General features: G+C 41.5%; 2 protein-coding genes and 1 long non-coding RNA gene across 14 annotated transcripts in view; 2 read left to right on the forward strand and 1 right to left on the reverse strand.

The window, feature by feature from the left end:
- The window catches only part of LOC147843062 (uncharacterized), an 812,539-nt gene that overhangs the window by 730,345 nt on the left and 65,667 nt on the right, over positions 1 to 16,527 (reverse strand). The window lies entirely within an intron of this gene.
- The window catches only part of mpped2a (metallophosphoesterase domain containing 2a), a 264,905-nt gene that overhangs the window by 64,129 nt on the left and 184,249 nt on the right, over positions 1 to 16,527 (forward strand). For 2 of the 12 annotated variants that reach the window (XM_087259323.1, XM_087259320.1), the window contains exon 5: positions 8,787 to 8,925. The exons of the other annotated variants lie outside the window; for them this stretch is intronic. The gene's annotated coding sequence lies outside the window, so the exon portion shown is untranslated. The remainder of the gene's footprint in view (positions 1 to 8,786; positions 8,926 to 16,527) is intronic. 12 annotated transcript variants of the gene reach the window in all.
- Positions 11,324 to 15,794, forward strand: LOC147843072 (uncharacterized). The gene is made up of 2 exons (XM_087260773.1): positions 11,324 to 12,149; positions 12,252 to 15,794. Exons 1-2 carry the CDS (start codon positions 11,431 to 11,433, stop codon positions 12,337 to 12,339), a joined length of 807 nt encoding a protein of 268 aa, XP_087116899.1. The 5' UTR covers positions 11,324 to 11,430; the 3' UTR covers positions 12,340 to 15,794.

The raw sequence follows: 16,527 nt of genomic DNA on the forward strand, positions 1-16,527 counted from the left end.
TTTCCAATTGTTTTAATTGTATGCAAGTCTACAAGCAGATTATACACATATAACCTGAATATATAGATTAACTTCACACTCCAAAGAGCACAAAATCCACCTCAATGGTATACTGAGGTTTTTAGTTGTTTTACCTTGAGGATGTGACAGAGGTCTGCCATCAACCGGGACATGAAGGGGGTGCCCTGGTCGGTCAGTATCTCTGTTGGGATTCCCACTCGACTGCATAGCAGAAACAGCTCCTTCGCGATGGCCGATGACGTGGCTTTCCTCAGGGGAATCGCTTCAGGATATCTGGTGGCATAATCGAGGATAACAAGGATGTGCTCATGTCCCCGGGCCGACTTCGGCAAAGGCCCTACCAAGTCCATACCAATTCGGGTGAAGGGCACATCGATGATGGGTAGTGGTATTAGAGGGCTGGGGGGTGGTCGTTGGGGAGACGTTCTCTGGCAGATGTCACCTGCCTGGCAATACCTCTTCACTTCCCCGTCTAGCCCCGGCCAATGGAAACGATCGCGGATCCTTTTCACCGTGTTGGCCGCTCCCAGATGTCCAGCCATCGGGTGGGTATGTGCCAGTTTTAAGACCGTCTCCCTCTTGGTCCTCGGAACGACCAGTAGTGTCTTCTTTTCCCCCCGCCTCTCTGCGACACAGTACAGCAGACCATTTTCCACAATGAAATGTGGGAGGGGGTGAGGGCTGGGAAGTCGCTCATTACCGTCGATGATCCTTACTTGTGGCCAGCAGTGTTTGAGCGTTTCATCTTCCCTCTGTGCTCTGCCAAAATCGCCTCCTGCGGTTATCTGTTGAAACAGATCAAAGTATAAATTAGCTGATATGGATGACTCACCCCCTCTGTCGCTCTCGGTAGTCATCAGCGCTGGTTTGCGGTCCGATGAGCCCGTGGCTTGTTCTTCTTCTTTGAACGAGCCGATGGAGCGTGGTGGTGAGTTAGGAGTTCATCGAACCCCGGCCAGTCACTGCCCAGTATGAGGGGCACAGGAAGATTCGGAACAACCCCGACTTCGATGCGCCAGCTGCCTGGTTTCGCCGCGATGGTCACTCTTCGGGCGGGTACGTGGCAGGTATCACCATGCACACACGTGATCGGAATTCGCCCTTTGCTTTCATGGTGATATTTCAAAGTCTTCGGGTGAACCAGAGTGATGGCGCTTCCTGTGTCTAAGGTGGCCGTTTGTGTTTTTCCCTCTAGCTGGACTTTATGGGTGGGAGCTTCGGGAGGGATGTTGCGGTGTACCGCGCACCCTGCTGTCCAGGCCGGGGTCGAGTGCGTCGTCGGCTCGGTGGGCATCGGCTCGTCCATCGGGCTGGGGACCGCTGGTCTGCCGCCTGGTCGCGCTGTGCCCTCCACCGGTCGCCAAGGTGCACTTACCCTCCGGGGTGGCAGAGCCGCTCTCTCCCCATTGTCTCTGGCGATGTGAGCTTCAGCCAGCTCGATCGCCTCCACCAGGGTGGCCAGTGACTCAGGATTTCGCATGCTGGTGAGTGTTCGTAAACGTCGGGGTAACGCTCGCATCATCTTCTCGATAATCACCTTCTCAGCGACCTGGACCGCCGAAGGATCTCCTCCCAATAACCATAGTCTTCCTAGGCGAGAAAGTTGAGCTGCTTGAGTCCTCACTGGCTGTTTCTCGTCATAAGACGACTGGGAAAACTGTTGGGGTGCGCTGATTGTGGATAGCCCCATTCTGGCTAATATCTCCTTTTTTAACGCTTTGTAGTCTTCATTTTTGGGTGTCTCTAGTGAAAAATATGCTCGTTGCGCTTCTCCTGTGAGAAACGGAGCCAACATTCTCGCCCAGTTTTCTTTTGGCCAGCCTTCTCTCTCGGCAATAACTTCAAACGTATGTAAGTAAGCGTCAATATCACCCAGGTCGCTGAGTTTAGTGAGATGATGATGCGCACTCACTTAGGGAGTCGGATGGTGTCTGGCCGCCTGGCGGAGCTGCTGTTCCAGTCGATCCTGTCTGGCTGTAAGTTGCTCAGAGATGGAATTCTGTTTACTGGAGATCTCCGCTAGGTGGAGCAGTACCTCTTCCAAAGACATGGCGACGGGATGTTGACAGCCGAGTAAGAGGAAGCGTGGGAGAGAGAGAGAGCGGATGCCTGTCTGTAACAAACACAAAGAAAAATTCAGCGGTTATTTTCTTCTTAATGGTGAGTGTTTCTTCTGAATTTTTCCCTCTGCAATGCCAGCATTCTCCACCAGTTGTAGCGAGGCAGAGGGAAAACACAAACACAGTAGATGATGTTACAAACAATGCCCCGGAGGGTGCTTTTATTTACAAGTGGTAATGGGGTGAATGAGTGCTCTTCTTAAAGGTGCGTGCTCAAGTGCTCCGGGGAGATGGTGAAGACTGGTGAGAGGTATGGTGTTGGATCGGTCACGAGCTGGATTCGGCTGTGGGAGAGACAGAGAGAGACAAGCGTTAGCGCAGGGAGTCATGTGAAATGAAGCTCAGTTTCCTCCTGTGTGGGGCTGGCTTATATATATATATATATATATATATATATATATATATATATATATATATATATATATATATATATATATATATATATATATATATATATATATATATACATGCTTTATAATCAATCAATCATCAGCTAAGAGCGAACTCTTGAAACATATTTTTGGCTAAAGACTGGCATACAAAAACAGTGTCAGTTTTAGCTATATTAGTTCACATTTTTCTAATATATTAATTTAAAGATTGTTTTAGGGTAATAAAAATATTAATGCTGTTTTTTTCTGTTGAACACAAAGGAAGATATACTGAAGGATGTTGGAAAAATAGCCCTTGACTTTCTATATAACTTTTTGTTTATATTATGGATGTCAATGGCTGTTTTTTTCAACATTCCTAAGATCTTGTTTTGTGTTCAACAGAATAAAAAAAAAACAGAATTAATGTTATTTTATTACCCTAAAATAATTAAATATAGTTGAACTAAAACTGAAAGAGTTTTTTTATGTAGAAATTCATAAAAGTTAAGAATCACTTGAGGGGGAGAAAATGATTTATTTTTTTTATTTTTTGGCCGGACTACCCCTTTAAATCTTATTATGTCCAATTACATTTCCTCAAAATCTCTTCTTTTTATTTTCATTGCTTTTTGCATGCATCCTTCATTTTCAGCTTTAAGATATTTTCTCATTATCCCATTTTTATAAAGCAAATTACAGCTTTTATTGTTCCAATATTTCGAAAGGTTTCAGGGGTTTGAAAACACCAATGCAAACTTCGCGAATGACATTTCCTTCTCAAATGATGTCCTTCACCTTTCACTGAGACGGCAGAGAAAATGATGGGTTGTAGTATGACTTTGCATACCACAGCATAATTAAATATGATGAATGCAAAGTAATAAGGCTTAACACAATCTCGAAAATGGCAGTGCGGATCTCCAGTGACAACACGGCTGTACCTCGCTTTCTTCTCCTTTCCAGTGGGGAAAAACGCATGTGTATTTTCTTGTGAAAAGCCAAACAATTGTGACGAAGCCCTGCTCGGGTTGGGGACTTGACATTTGCTGTCATTACTGACACAATGCACTCCATTAGTGAATGAATGGCAATTACACACAATGAGAAATGTCAGGAGGATTGCACCATGCCGGCCTGTTTGGAGAGTTTGTCTGTCGCAGTGTTTTCTCCTTCTGTCTTTTTTTTTTTCCCCTGACGCTTCTGCTGCTCACTCTCTGAGCCATAGTGTGAATTAAAGACCACACATCATTACTTTATCAGATGAATGCGTCACAAATGTAAATATTATACATTTATCCAAAGTGTCTAGACACCCGGAACTGCAAAATGTCCAGCATTTGACATTTTTTTGCCCTATACAGTACATGGCCTCCATTGTGCATTTTTTTAACTGCTCTGCCATTGCAAATGGTAAAAATAACTATTTAACGAAAGGTTTAAGACAGTGGTGCCCAAACTCAGTCCTGGAGGGCCACTCTCCCGCAAAGTTTAGTTCCAACCCCAGTCAGACACACCTTAGCCAGCTTATCCTAGACTGCGTCCGAAAATGCTTACTTCCATACTATATAGTTGATATATCACGTCATCATGACAGAACGGCAGATGCATCACGTCTGAATTCCATTCATACTGCTCACAATTATACTATACAGAACACACTTTTCTAATGGCGGAGTAGTATGTTTACATTTAAATGCAGTGGCTTCTGAGTTGGTTTCGGACGCCGCTTTAGGCTTTCTAGAAACATCCTTGCAGGTGTGTTGAGGCAAGTTACATTTACATTTAGTCATTCAGCAGACGCTGTTATCCAAAGCGACTTATAAATGAGGACAAAGAAGCAATTTACACAACTATAAGAGCAACAATGAATAAGTGCTGTAGGCTAGTTTCAGGTGTGTAAAGTCTAAGAAGGAAAGCATCAATTCAATTCAATTCAGCTTTATTTGTATAGCGCTTTTACAATGTAGATTGTGTCAAAACAGCTTCACAAATGGTCATAGTAACTGGATCAGGGTAGTTCAGTTTTTAGTGTTTAAGTTCAGTTCAGTTTAGCTCAGTTCAGTGTGATTTAATCATTACTGAGAGTTCAAACACTGAAGAGCAAATGGGAGTGAAGAAAAAAAACCTTGAGAGAACCATACTCAGCTGGGCACGACCATTTTAATTTCTCCGCTGGCCAAAGGTCTTGTGCAGTAATGTGAGATTTTTTTTTTTTGAGTACAGTTAGTGGTATAGCTAGAAAGGCAATTGCTGATTAGGAAGTGAAGTGGAGGCTAAATAGTTGAGTTTTTAGTCGTTTCTTGAAGACAGCAAGTGACTCTGCTGTTCTGATGCAGTTAGAGAGTTCATTCCACCAACTGGGCAGATTGAATGCGAGAGTTTGGGAAAGTGATTTGTTCCCTCTTTGGGATGGAACCACAAGGCGACGTTCATTCACAGAACGCAAGTTTCTGGAGGGTACATAAATCTGCAGAAGTGAGAGCAGATAAGAAGGAGCAAAGCCAGAGGTCGCTTTGTAGGCAAACATCAGAGCTTTGAATTTGATGCGAGCAGCGACTGGCAGCCAGTGCAAACGGGTGAGTAGCGGAGTGACATATGCTCTTTTCGGTTCATTAAAGACCACTCGTGCTGCTGCGTTCTGGAGCAGCTGAAGAGGTTTGATAGAGTAAGCTGGAAGCCCGGCTAGTAGAGAGTTGCAGTAATTCAGTATGGAGAGAACAAGAGCTTGAACAAGGAGTTGAGCTGCATGTTCAGTTAGGAAGGGTTGGACCTTTCTGATGTTATAGAGTGCGAATCTGCAAGTTGGTTCAACTCTGTCCTCCAGGACTAAGTTTGGGCACCTCTGTTTTAAAACAAGGCAGAATTCTCTTCTGTTTGTTGCTTTGGCTTCATAGCAAGCGTCACTTAAACTTTTCGTTCACTGTTTGTGTATTTGACTTAAGAAAATCAGAATTGGTGAATGCAAACAATTATACAAGACTTCAACAGTTGTGAAAGAACACAATTTGCCTTAGACACAATCAATAATTCAATTAATAGTTAATTCAATTTGTTATGATTGAATTTATTTTAGCAGTGGTGCAGTGGGCAGTGCTGTTGCTTCACAACAAGAAGGTCGCTAGTTCAAGCCTCGGCTGGGTCATTTGACGTTTTTGTGTGGAGTTTGCATGTTCTCTCTGCGTTCGTGTGGGTTTCCTCCGGGTGCTCCAGTTTCCCCCCACAGTCCAAAGACATGGGGTACAGGTGAATTGGGTCGGCTAAAATTGTCCGTAGTGTATGAGTGTGTATGGAAGTTTCCCAGAGATGGATTGCACCTAGAAGGGCATCTGCTGCATAAAACATATGCTGGATAAGTTGACGGTTCATTCTGCTATGTCGACCCCAGATTAATAAAGGGACTAAGCCGAAAAGAAAATGAATGAATGAATAAATTTATTTTAATGGGGCGGCACAGTGGCTCAGTGGTTAGCACTGTCACCTCACAGCAAGAAAGTCGCTGGTTCGAGTCCTGACTGGACCAGTTGGCATTTCTGTGTGGAGTCTGCATGTCCTCCCTGTGTTCGCTTGGGTTTCCTATCCAAAGACATCCCTGCAGGCAAAGGACGTCAATATGACATCAGATTGACGTTGTACCCCAACATCATAAGGACGTTGGATTTTGGTTGGAAATGAAATGAAAATGAGGTTGACATCAGAACCCAACATCAGACAGACCTCAGTGCCCAACGCCAAGCAGATGTTGCAGTATGGTTAGTTAATGTCTCAAATTTAAACCAACCAAAGATCACTGTCTACTAATGTTAGACTTTGTATGGATGTCACATTGCGATGTAGGGATGAGGTTAGACTATAGTTGGTTAATTCCATAACCTAAAACCAACCAAAGATTAATGTCTACTGATGTTACACTTTGACGTTGTATTGACGTCACATTATGAAGTTAACATGATGTTGGATTTTGGGTAGTTGATGCCACAAATTTAAACCAACCAAAGATCAATGTCTTCTGATGTTACACTTTGACTATATATGGACATCACATTATGACGTTAAAATGACGTTGGACTTTGGTTACTTAATTCCACAACCTAAAATTAACCAAAGATCAACATCTCCTGATGTTATACTGAGGTTGTATGAACCTCATATTATGGCCCCATTTACACTGCCAGTTAAATGTGATCCAATTCCGATTTTTTGCTCATATGTGACACAGATCGGATCTATGCAATGACCGTGTGAACACGAAAAAAACACATGCATTCGGATATTCAGAGATCGGTTTCAGGCTCCTTCATATGTGGAAATAAATCAGATATAGATCGGATATGTGACAATGCGACTGTCATGTAAACAGGCAGATCGGATTTATTGATGCATTCCGATCTGTACATCATTAAACTTGCGACAATGTAGTGCTTCTCTGCGGTTTAATGACAGAAAAAAGAGCGTGTGTGCACTTCATATATTTTGCAGAGCTAAAAACAAGACAATTTTACCCATCGTGGCTAGTGTGGCACAGATGCTAGAACCCGCCTTTATGCATGCGCGACATCGTAAGTTGTATGGCAAGTGTAAACGCTTGAATTGAATATGGGTCACAATTAAAACAATGTGTAAACAGACAGGCAAACAAATCAGATATCAGCAACATATCGGAATTGGGCATCAAGACCTGACTGTGTAAACGTGGCTATGACATCATTGGACATTAAACTAACATTGGATTTTGCTCCCCTGATATCGCAACCAAAATATAACCAAACCAAATTCACCTGTACCACATGTCTTTGGACTGTGGGGGAAACCTGGAGGAACCCCACGCGAATGTGGGGAGAACATGCAAACTCCACACAGAAACGCCAACTGACCCAGCCGAGGCTCGAACCAGTGACCTTCTTGCTGTTCCTACTGCGCCACCGCGCTGCCTTAATATAGATTGTGTCCTTCCAAAAATGTTCATATCATATTTTATATCAATAGATACTAAAGCAAGAAGCAAATTTACATTAACATTTTAGTAAATATCATATTTAGTTCAACATAAAGAGTGCACATGATACCAGCAAACAAGCTAATCTAGCACAGGTTGGTGCAATAAAATGTAAACAAAGTGCATTTAAACCTAATAGTTAAGCAAAACATGATAATATGAGAACAACAGTATATCTTGTGAGTGTTGTGAGTGTTTATTGTGTTTGCTTGGAATAATTTCTGCTAGTAAATAATTATTTTGTGAGTGAAAGTTGTGTTTGCGTTAAGTTTACATAAAAAACTTTTTTTTTTAAATCTATTCCGTCACCCATCAAAAACAAAAAACTAAACTTAAATGAATTCAGTATTGCAAAATCAAGCAACAAGTGCTTTATTAATAGTTAATGTGCTGGTGCTTTTTGGAAAAGTTATTCATAAAGATAAACAACAAAGTCCAAGGCACTCAAAGTAAGTCAAGAGGAATATGTTTTTCTTTTTCACTTACTTTGCAAGTGCCTTGGACTTGTGATTTCAAATTTAGTATTGCCTTATAAGATTGCTGAATCCCAAATCTGTTTTGTCCAGTCATATTAGTCTGCCATTGTGTCCTCAAGGTTTCTGTGAGTGCCGCAGTGAAGAGCTGTAGGTTTTAGTGCTGTTTTTCCTGCACCTGAGTCCCTCTTGAATATGACCTCACCTCTGAGCATGTAATTTCCCAGGTTGCACTATTTCTTTAGGCCTATTTCAGGCCGCTTACCTCATGGCCATCGAACCCCACGCCACTCAACAACAACGCATTTCCATTATCAGAAAGCATTAAGTGCTTTTCCAATGTCGGAGGTCAAAGGTTAAGCCTTTAAAGGTCGGCGGGGTCAAAATACTTATGGAGACAAAACACATGTGATGTATTTCTACATTTTGCCTTCGAGGTTGTTATCTACACTCGCCGGATGTGTAAATTCTAGAGGTCGGTGCGGAAGAAAGGCCTTTTGTTTCTTTAGTTCATGAATTGCAAACATTTTTAGGTTAAACCTTGTCCTTGCTAGCATTGAATGTGTGTTCGCTAAGTAAGTTTATTCATTCATTTTCCTTCAGTTTAGTCTCCTAGTTATCAGGGGTTGCCACAACGGAATGAACCGCCAACTATTTCAGCATATGTTTTTATGCAGCGGATGCCCTTCCAGCTGCAACCCAGAACTGGAAAACACCCATACACTCTCACATTCACATTCAAACACACTCTCATACACTACGGCCAACTTAATTTATCCAATTCACCTATACCGCATGTCTTTAGACACCCAGAGGAAACTCACACGGGGAGAACATTCAAACTCCACACAGCGATGCCAACTGGGCCAGCCGGGACTCGAACCACTGATCTTCTTGCTGTGAGGCAACAGTGCAAACCACTGAGCCAGCGTGCCACCCCTCAAGTAGGTTAAATTTGTCTTTAAATACTTTGTTTGTACGGCTCAGTGTGTTTTTTGGCTTTTTAGGTATAAATAAATGTTTTCTTTTTAAACACAGACCCCTTTAAAATATCCTGGATGTTTTCAGAGTGTTCAACAAAGGAAAGTGAGCAATAAGTTTCATTGCTCCGAGTCCAAAATCTACTTCTGCCATTCATCTTTAGAGGCCAAAGCAATGAATCACATGTAGTGGCCTGGCGTGATCCTCTAGATGAAGTTTATTTTAAAAACATTAAAGGTGCAGTCGGTGATTGTCTTCAGAAACATTTGTTGTTGTGCTGGTTGAAAGTCTCTTTACATTCCAATAGTAATGATTAAAGTAAATGATCTAAATTTATTTATATGTATTTTTATATTTTAGGTAAGGCATAAAACTAAAAAATATTCATCCAATTAAATAGAGTCAGGCCGACATCTCCCATAATTACAATAAGTAGCTCAAACTGTCTGTCAGCAAATGCAGATTTGAACAGCCGTTTGTACGCAGCCCGCTGTTTGTGCAAAGATGTGCTGCGCACTCACGAGAGAGAGAAAGCGCGCGTGTACGTTATTGGCAAAAACATGTGGAATCAAAACTTTTTAAAAACCTGAATCAATATTGGAGTCACCTTTGCACGCTGGAGAAAGGATGACACAATGGCTGAAGGATTTCTCTTAGACAAGCAATGTTCTGTTTTAAAACTGTTTTAGCTTCACGCAAAGCTGATGTACCGTTAGATGTTGTTGTTACAAACAGGTTATATCTTCACAGAAGTGTTGTTCAGCCACTAAAATCTTCCGGCGAAAGATTAAGACTATTTTCAGTTTCATAAGGGACCTTTTATAGCATTGATAATGTAGATTTTAATTAGTTTAGCAACAAAACACAAATAAATACCGATATTCTGCCTAGTCTCTCCATATATTTTTTATCATGCAACTCTAAATATTCGCTTTGAAATAGCGTGTCAGTTTGGCTTAGAAATGAGTGTTATTCCTGCTCGCCGCCGGACAAGCACTAGTCACTTTTAACACACGAGAGAGGGTTCTTTTGCTTTCATCTTTAATGTGCGTGTGCTCCTGTTTCAGGAATTATTAATATTATTATTTAAATAGGGAAACATCTAAGCTTTGATTACATTACATATTTGGAATCATTAACTAAATTAAACAACTGTCTCATAAGCTTCATTTCTAAATGTTCAAATCAAACAAAAATTAGAATTTTTTCGGGTTGCTCAAGCTAATAGGCATTTGAAAAGAAACGAGATCACGACACCAACCTCATTTATGACCGTGTTACCACATTGTCATTCTCTTGGATAATGATCGTCTGATCATTCCAACACAAATCAATTAAGTTAACACTTTTAGCAAATTTATGTGGATTGAACATAAAAAAATTAAGTTGTCCCAATGACATCTCAAGAATTGTGTTGTTTCAGCTTACTTTAAATAAGCAGTTTGACCAAGTAAAAAAAAAATATATATATATTTGAGTGTGCTTTTCTGAAGCAATTTACAACTTGACAGCGACTTCTTGTTAACAAGTTTGTGTATTTGCTGTCATGTGATTGCGTTTGACAGGACGGACTGTACCTCGCGCTCGTTTCATACAGATTACAAAACCAAAAAACTTTTGTTTTCAATAGAGATTTCAGGCTTTATGTGAATTTTTTAATTACTTTATTTCTTATGTCTGTGAAGCAAGTGTTCACTGAGATTCCTGTGAGTTTGTTGACCACAGAAAATATTGTAAAAGCATACGTCGGGTCCGAGCTTCTCCCCCCGAGAATTGTTAGTCTATAGCGATCGATAATTGGTTCCTGTACTTGTAGGCGGGGCTTCATTCTTTTAGAATTATAATTATACATAGTTTAATGCTATAACAGCACATAGTTTGTTTACTTAATATTTATAAGGCAATGAGTTTGCTTGCTTTTTTAAAATCAACTAACTGCTTTTACATTGTATTTGTGATCTGACTGACTATAGCCCGATCTCAATTCTCCTCCTAAACACTTCTCCTTCTCCCTAAGCCTCGTTTTGCGCGTTCACATGAAGGCCCAAGTCTCTTTAGCTTGAGAAGTAGGGCTAAAGGGAAGGGCTAGATAGCCTTTTAAACAGAGATTTTTCAGAACCACACTAGAAACCAAGGGGTATGAAGGGGTATATATGTTGGCGTCACTGGCGTCACTGTCTCCGTTCGGTCACACACTGTGTGCTTGAAGTTTGGACTTGCTATTTACTCGCAATTTAAATCTTAATCATTAAATTCTTCCTCATTCGCTAAGTATTTGTCTCTCCTACTTAGGGTGACCAAACCCTTAATACATTTATACAAACAAAGCTGCTTTAAAAACGATCTGTCCCTCGAGCATCCGCCTGTTGTTTGTAGCTTTAGCCTGCTAGCGCCGCTGGTCAGCTAAAGCTACCGACCTCTTTGACCATACACTTTTGACTTACTGGCTTTGCTCTTTACCCCGTAAAATGTCGCTTCCGTCTCTGTCCTTGTGTGCAGGAGAAGCATCGATGGAGGCGTTGGAGCTGGAGCTGGAAGAAGTGGAGTCCCAGATCCGCGCGCTGGTGGTAAGACGGTCGCGGCTACGGGAACGGCTCCTCGCCGTACCTAATGCTAAGGCCGTCTCATCACCTAAGGTACGTGGAAATTACAACCACATCATTCCCTCTACCTCAACCCCGCGTCCTTCTCTGTCCAGGCCCAGCGCACCCGGGGCGCGGCTCAGCCAGGCGTCGTTCACGCCGACACCCGGCTACCACGGCGCCTGGGTGCAGCCGCGCAAGGTGCTTCCCAGATCCCGGGGCAGAACGTCTCCGCCTGTGTTCGAGATCTCCACGGAGAACCGCTTCTCCCCTCTCCGCGAGTCGGGTCCCGATGTGGCCATCATCGGTGACTCGATCGTTCGTCACGTCCGTGCCGCCTCCTCAAAAGGTAATAAAGTACGTACTTTCTGCTTTCCTGGTGCCCGTGTGAAAAATATTTCTACACAGATTCCAACCATCCTGGGCGCTGCCGAGAGCCCTGGTGCCGTTGTCCTCCACGTGGGGACAAACGACACCGGGCTCCGGCAGTCGGAGATCCTGAAGAAGGACTTCAGGAGCCTGATCGAGACGGTTCGACGCACCTCGCCCGCCACGCAGATCATCGTTTCTGGGCCGCTTCCTACCTACCGCCGAGGAAATGAAAGGTTCAGTAGACTTTTAGCTTTGAATGAATGGCTAATAACATGGTGTAAAGAACAGAAATTGCTCTTTGCTAATAACTGGAATCTTTTCTGGGAGCGTCCTAGGCTCTTCCGTCCTGACGGCCTGCACCCCAGTCGAGCCGGAGCTGAACTCCTGTCGGACAACATCTCCAGACTACTTCGCACCATCTGACTGGCAGGTAAAAATTCACAAAATTCACACTATAGCCACCTAGACTCTTGTTCATCCCACTTAAACATCAGTAACGCATATCTGGCGAATCCTATAGAGACTGTGTCTGTTCCTCGTATTATTAGATTAAGAAATAAACGTACTGTGTGCTCCAGGAAAAATCTAGTAAGAATCAAACCAGAAAAACCAGTAGAAAGTGAAAATACAAATTTCGTAAAACTTGGTCTCCTAAACATCAGGTCACTTGCACCTAAAGCACTTATCATTAATGAAATAATAACAGAAAACAATCTTAATGCACTCTGTCTCACTGAAACCTGGCTGAAACAAAATGACTATATTAGCTTAAATGAAGCAACTCCTCCAGGATTCTTATATAAACATGAGGCTCGTCAAACTGGTCGTGGTGGTGGAGTTGCATCAATCTTTAGTGATTTCCTTAATATTAAACAGAGAAACGGACTTATGTTTAGCTCCTTTGAAGTATTATCGCTTAATGTTCAGCTTCCAGATACTATACAAAAACCTATGTTATCTCTCGCTTTAATCACCATATATAGACCCCCAGGACCCTATGTCAAATTTCTAAAAGAATTTTCTGATTTTATTTCTGACTTACTAGTCAAAACTGATAAAATGCTAATTGTAGGTGACTTTAACATCCACATAGATGACGCTAATGATACATTAGGGCTCGCGTTTATGGATTTAATACACTCACTTGGGATAAAGCAAAACGTTGTGGGTCCAACCCATTGCTTAAAGCATACATTAGATCTAATTCTGTCTTATGGAATCGAGGTTATTGACGTAGACATTATACCACAAAGTGATGATATTACAGATCACTACCTCTTACTATATAAGCTATGTTTACCTGAAATCAGCAAACCCGCTCCAATACTCCGCCCTAGTAGAACTATTGTTCCGTCAACTAAAGATGAATTTATAAATAACTTACCTGATCTCTCTCTATTTCGTAATGCACCCGCAAACTCAAATGATCTTGATGTAGTAACCAGCAGTATGGATGCCATCTTTACTAGCACACTAAATACTGTGGCACCCATCAAATTAAAAAAGGCTAGAGAGATTAAAACTATACCATGGTATAATAGTCATACTCGTGCGCTCAAAACAGCAACCCGCGCCCTGGAACGTAAATGGAAAAAAACTAATTTAGAGGTCTTTAGAATTGCGTACAAAGACAGTATGTCCAGCTATAGGAGGGCTCTAAAATCTGCCAGGACCGAGCACCTGCGCAAACTGATAGAAAATAATCATAACAATCCTAGATTTTTATTTAACACCATCTCTAAATTAGCAAATAATCGGTCATCCTTGGAACAAACTACTCCACCGCAAATTAGTAGTGATGACTTCATGAATTTTTTCAGTAATAAAATAGAAGGCTTTAGAAAGAAAATAGGAGATGCCAAACTTTCTGCACCGGCTTATACTCCAAATCCTGTAAATATTTCATTAAATCATAATAATAACCTACACTGCTTCAAAATCATAGAACATGAAGAGTTAGTAAAAATTATAAATAGCTCTAAACCAGCTACGTGTATGCTGGACTCAATTCCAACAAAATTACTGAAAGAGCTGTTACCTGCTATAGGAGAACCTCTTCTTAACATTATCAACTCTTCTTTATCTATAGGCCATGTTCCAAACTCTTACAAGCTAGCTGTTATTAAGCCTATTATTAAGAAACCGCAACTAGACACCAACAACTTAGCTAACTATAGGCCTATTTCAAATCTTCCATTTATGTCTAAAATACTAGAAAAAGTTGTTTCCACTCAATTATGCTCTTATCTGCAGACGAACAATATTTTTGAAGTGTTTCAGTCTGGTTTCAGGGCTCACCACAGTACAGAAACCGCCTTAGTGAAAATAACCAACGATTTACTCTTAGCTGCTGACCGAGGGTGCGTCTCGCTATTAGTTTTACTCGATCTTAGTGCGGCATTTGATACCATTGACCACAATATCCTCATAAATCGTTTAAAGTCTACAGGTGTCCAGGGACAGGCTCTACAATGGTTTAAGTCATACTTAACTGACCGCTACCAGTTTGTAAATCTTAATGGACAGCCTTCACAAATCTGCCCAGTAAAGTATGGGGTGCCTCAAGGATCAGTTTTAGGCCCTTTACTGTTTACAATTTATATGCTACCTATGGGAGACATTATTAGAAGACATGGGATCAGCTTTCACTGCTATGCAGATGATACTCAATTATATATTTCCACTAAACCTGACGAGACGTCTGAACTTTCTAAACTAACTGAGTGTATCAAAGATATCAAAGACTGGATGACCAACAATTTTCTTCTCTTAAACTCAGACAAAACAGAATTATTACTTATTGGGCCTAAATCTTGCACACAGCAGATCTCGCAACTCAATTTACAATTAGAGGGATACAAAGTTAGCTTTAGCTCTACTATAAAAGATCTGGGTGTCATATTAGACAGCAATCTAACTTTTAAAAACCATATATCCCATGTCACAAAAACTGCCTTCTTTCATCTGAGAAATATCGCTAAATTACGAAATATGCTATCCATCTCAGATGCAGAAAAGCTAGTCCATGCTTTTATGACTTCGAGACTGGATTACTGTAATGCTCTATTTGCTGGCTGCCCAGCATCCTCTATTAACAAACTTCAATTAGTACAAAATGCAGCAGCCAGAGTTCTGACCAGGTCCAGAAAATATGATCATATAACCCCAATTTTATCCTCCTTACACTGGCTGCCTGTTAAATTTCGTATTGAATTTAAAATATTACTTCTCACCTATAAAGCTCTAAATAATCTAGCTCCTGTTTATCTAACCAACCTTCTGTCTCGCTACGAACCAACTCGCTCCTTAAGATCTCAAAATTCAGGGCTTCTGGTAGTACCTAGAATAGCAAAATCAAGTAAAGGAGGTCGAGCCTTCTCTTTCATGGCTCCTACACTCTGGAATAGCCTTCCTGGTAATGTCCGAGGCTCAGACACACTCTCCCAGTTCAAAACTAGATTAAAGACCTATCTGTTTAGTAAAGCATACACTCAGTGCATCACCTAGCGGGTTCCACACTGGCTTCTACATCTTGCTTATATACACTATGAACAGCAGCTACGCTAATTATTCTCTTTATTCTCTATTTTCACCTGGGGATACTCATCCCGAGGTCCTCAGATTAGGCGGAGTCACTGATTGGATCCAAGACCAGCGACGTGATGATCCCAAGGATTCCATATTCGGGACCAGGCCATATCCTGAGCTGCTGCTGCGCTGATGGTCGTGGGGAGTGGAGAACATGAGTCTGATTCCAGCGACGCTCCAGGGACAGACGAGTCTTCATTGAGGCCATCTTCCAGCATAAACCACGGCGAATGAATTTCTGCACAAGACTTTTGGCCAGCGGAGAAATTAAAATGGTCGTGCCCAACTGAGTCTGGTTCTCTCAAGGTTTTTTTTCTTCACTCCCATCAGGTGAAGTTTTTTTTCCCTCTCCGCTGTCGCCACTACCTCGCATGGTTCAGGATTGGTAGAGCTACGCATCGATGAATTTGCTCTTCAGTGTTTGAACTCTCAGTAATGATTAAATCACACTGAACAGAGCTAAACTGAACTGAACTGAACTGAACTTAAACACTAAAACCTGAACCACACTGTTCCAGTTACTATGACCATTTATGTGAAGCTGCTTTGACACAATCTACATTGTAAAAGCGCTATACAAATAAAGCTGAATTGAATTGAATTGAATATCCCAGAATACACTAGCTAAAACAGCAAAATGGCTGCACACAGAAGTCAGATCCACAAATTAGTATTTTTTGTTATTATTATGAAGTTTTGCTAAACATGAAGCACATGTTTTAATACATTCATAACCCTGTTCGTGTTTTGCCATCAAGCTTTAAAAAAGATTGATTATAAAACACTAAATTTGGCTATTTATAATCCATAGTGATATCCGTATAGCAGTCACGCAACATACTTTCACATCTGTCACTGGATGACACTCAAATAACCTGTCAGAAAAGTGTAGTGGCTGGGAATTATAGCTTTTTCTAGTGTCTGGTAAAATGTTAATGTTGTTTTCTTGTGTTTACATAGATGAATATGGACACGGTGTAAATGCACAGTACAGTTAGGAGCTTATTGCCACATTATATCTAT

Source organism: Danio rerio, chromosome 7 (genome assembly GCF_052040795.2).
Source record: "Danio rerio strain M-AB ecotype USA chromosome 7, GRCz13ab, whole genome shotgun sequence".
NCBI lineage: Eukaryota > Metazoa > Chordata > Actinopteri > Cypriniformes > Danionidae > Danio > Danio rerio.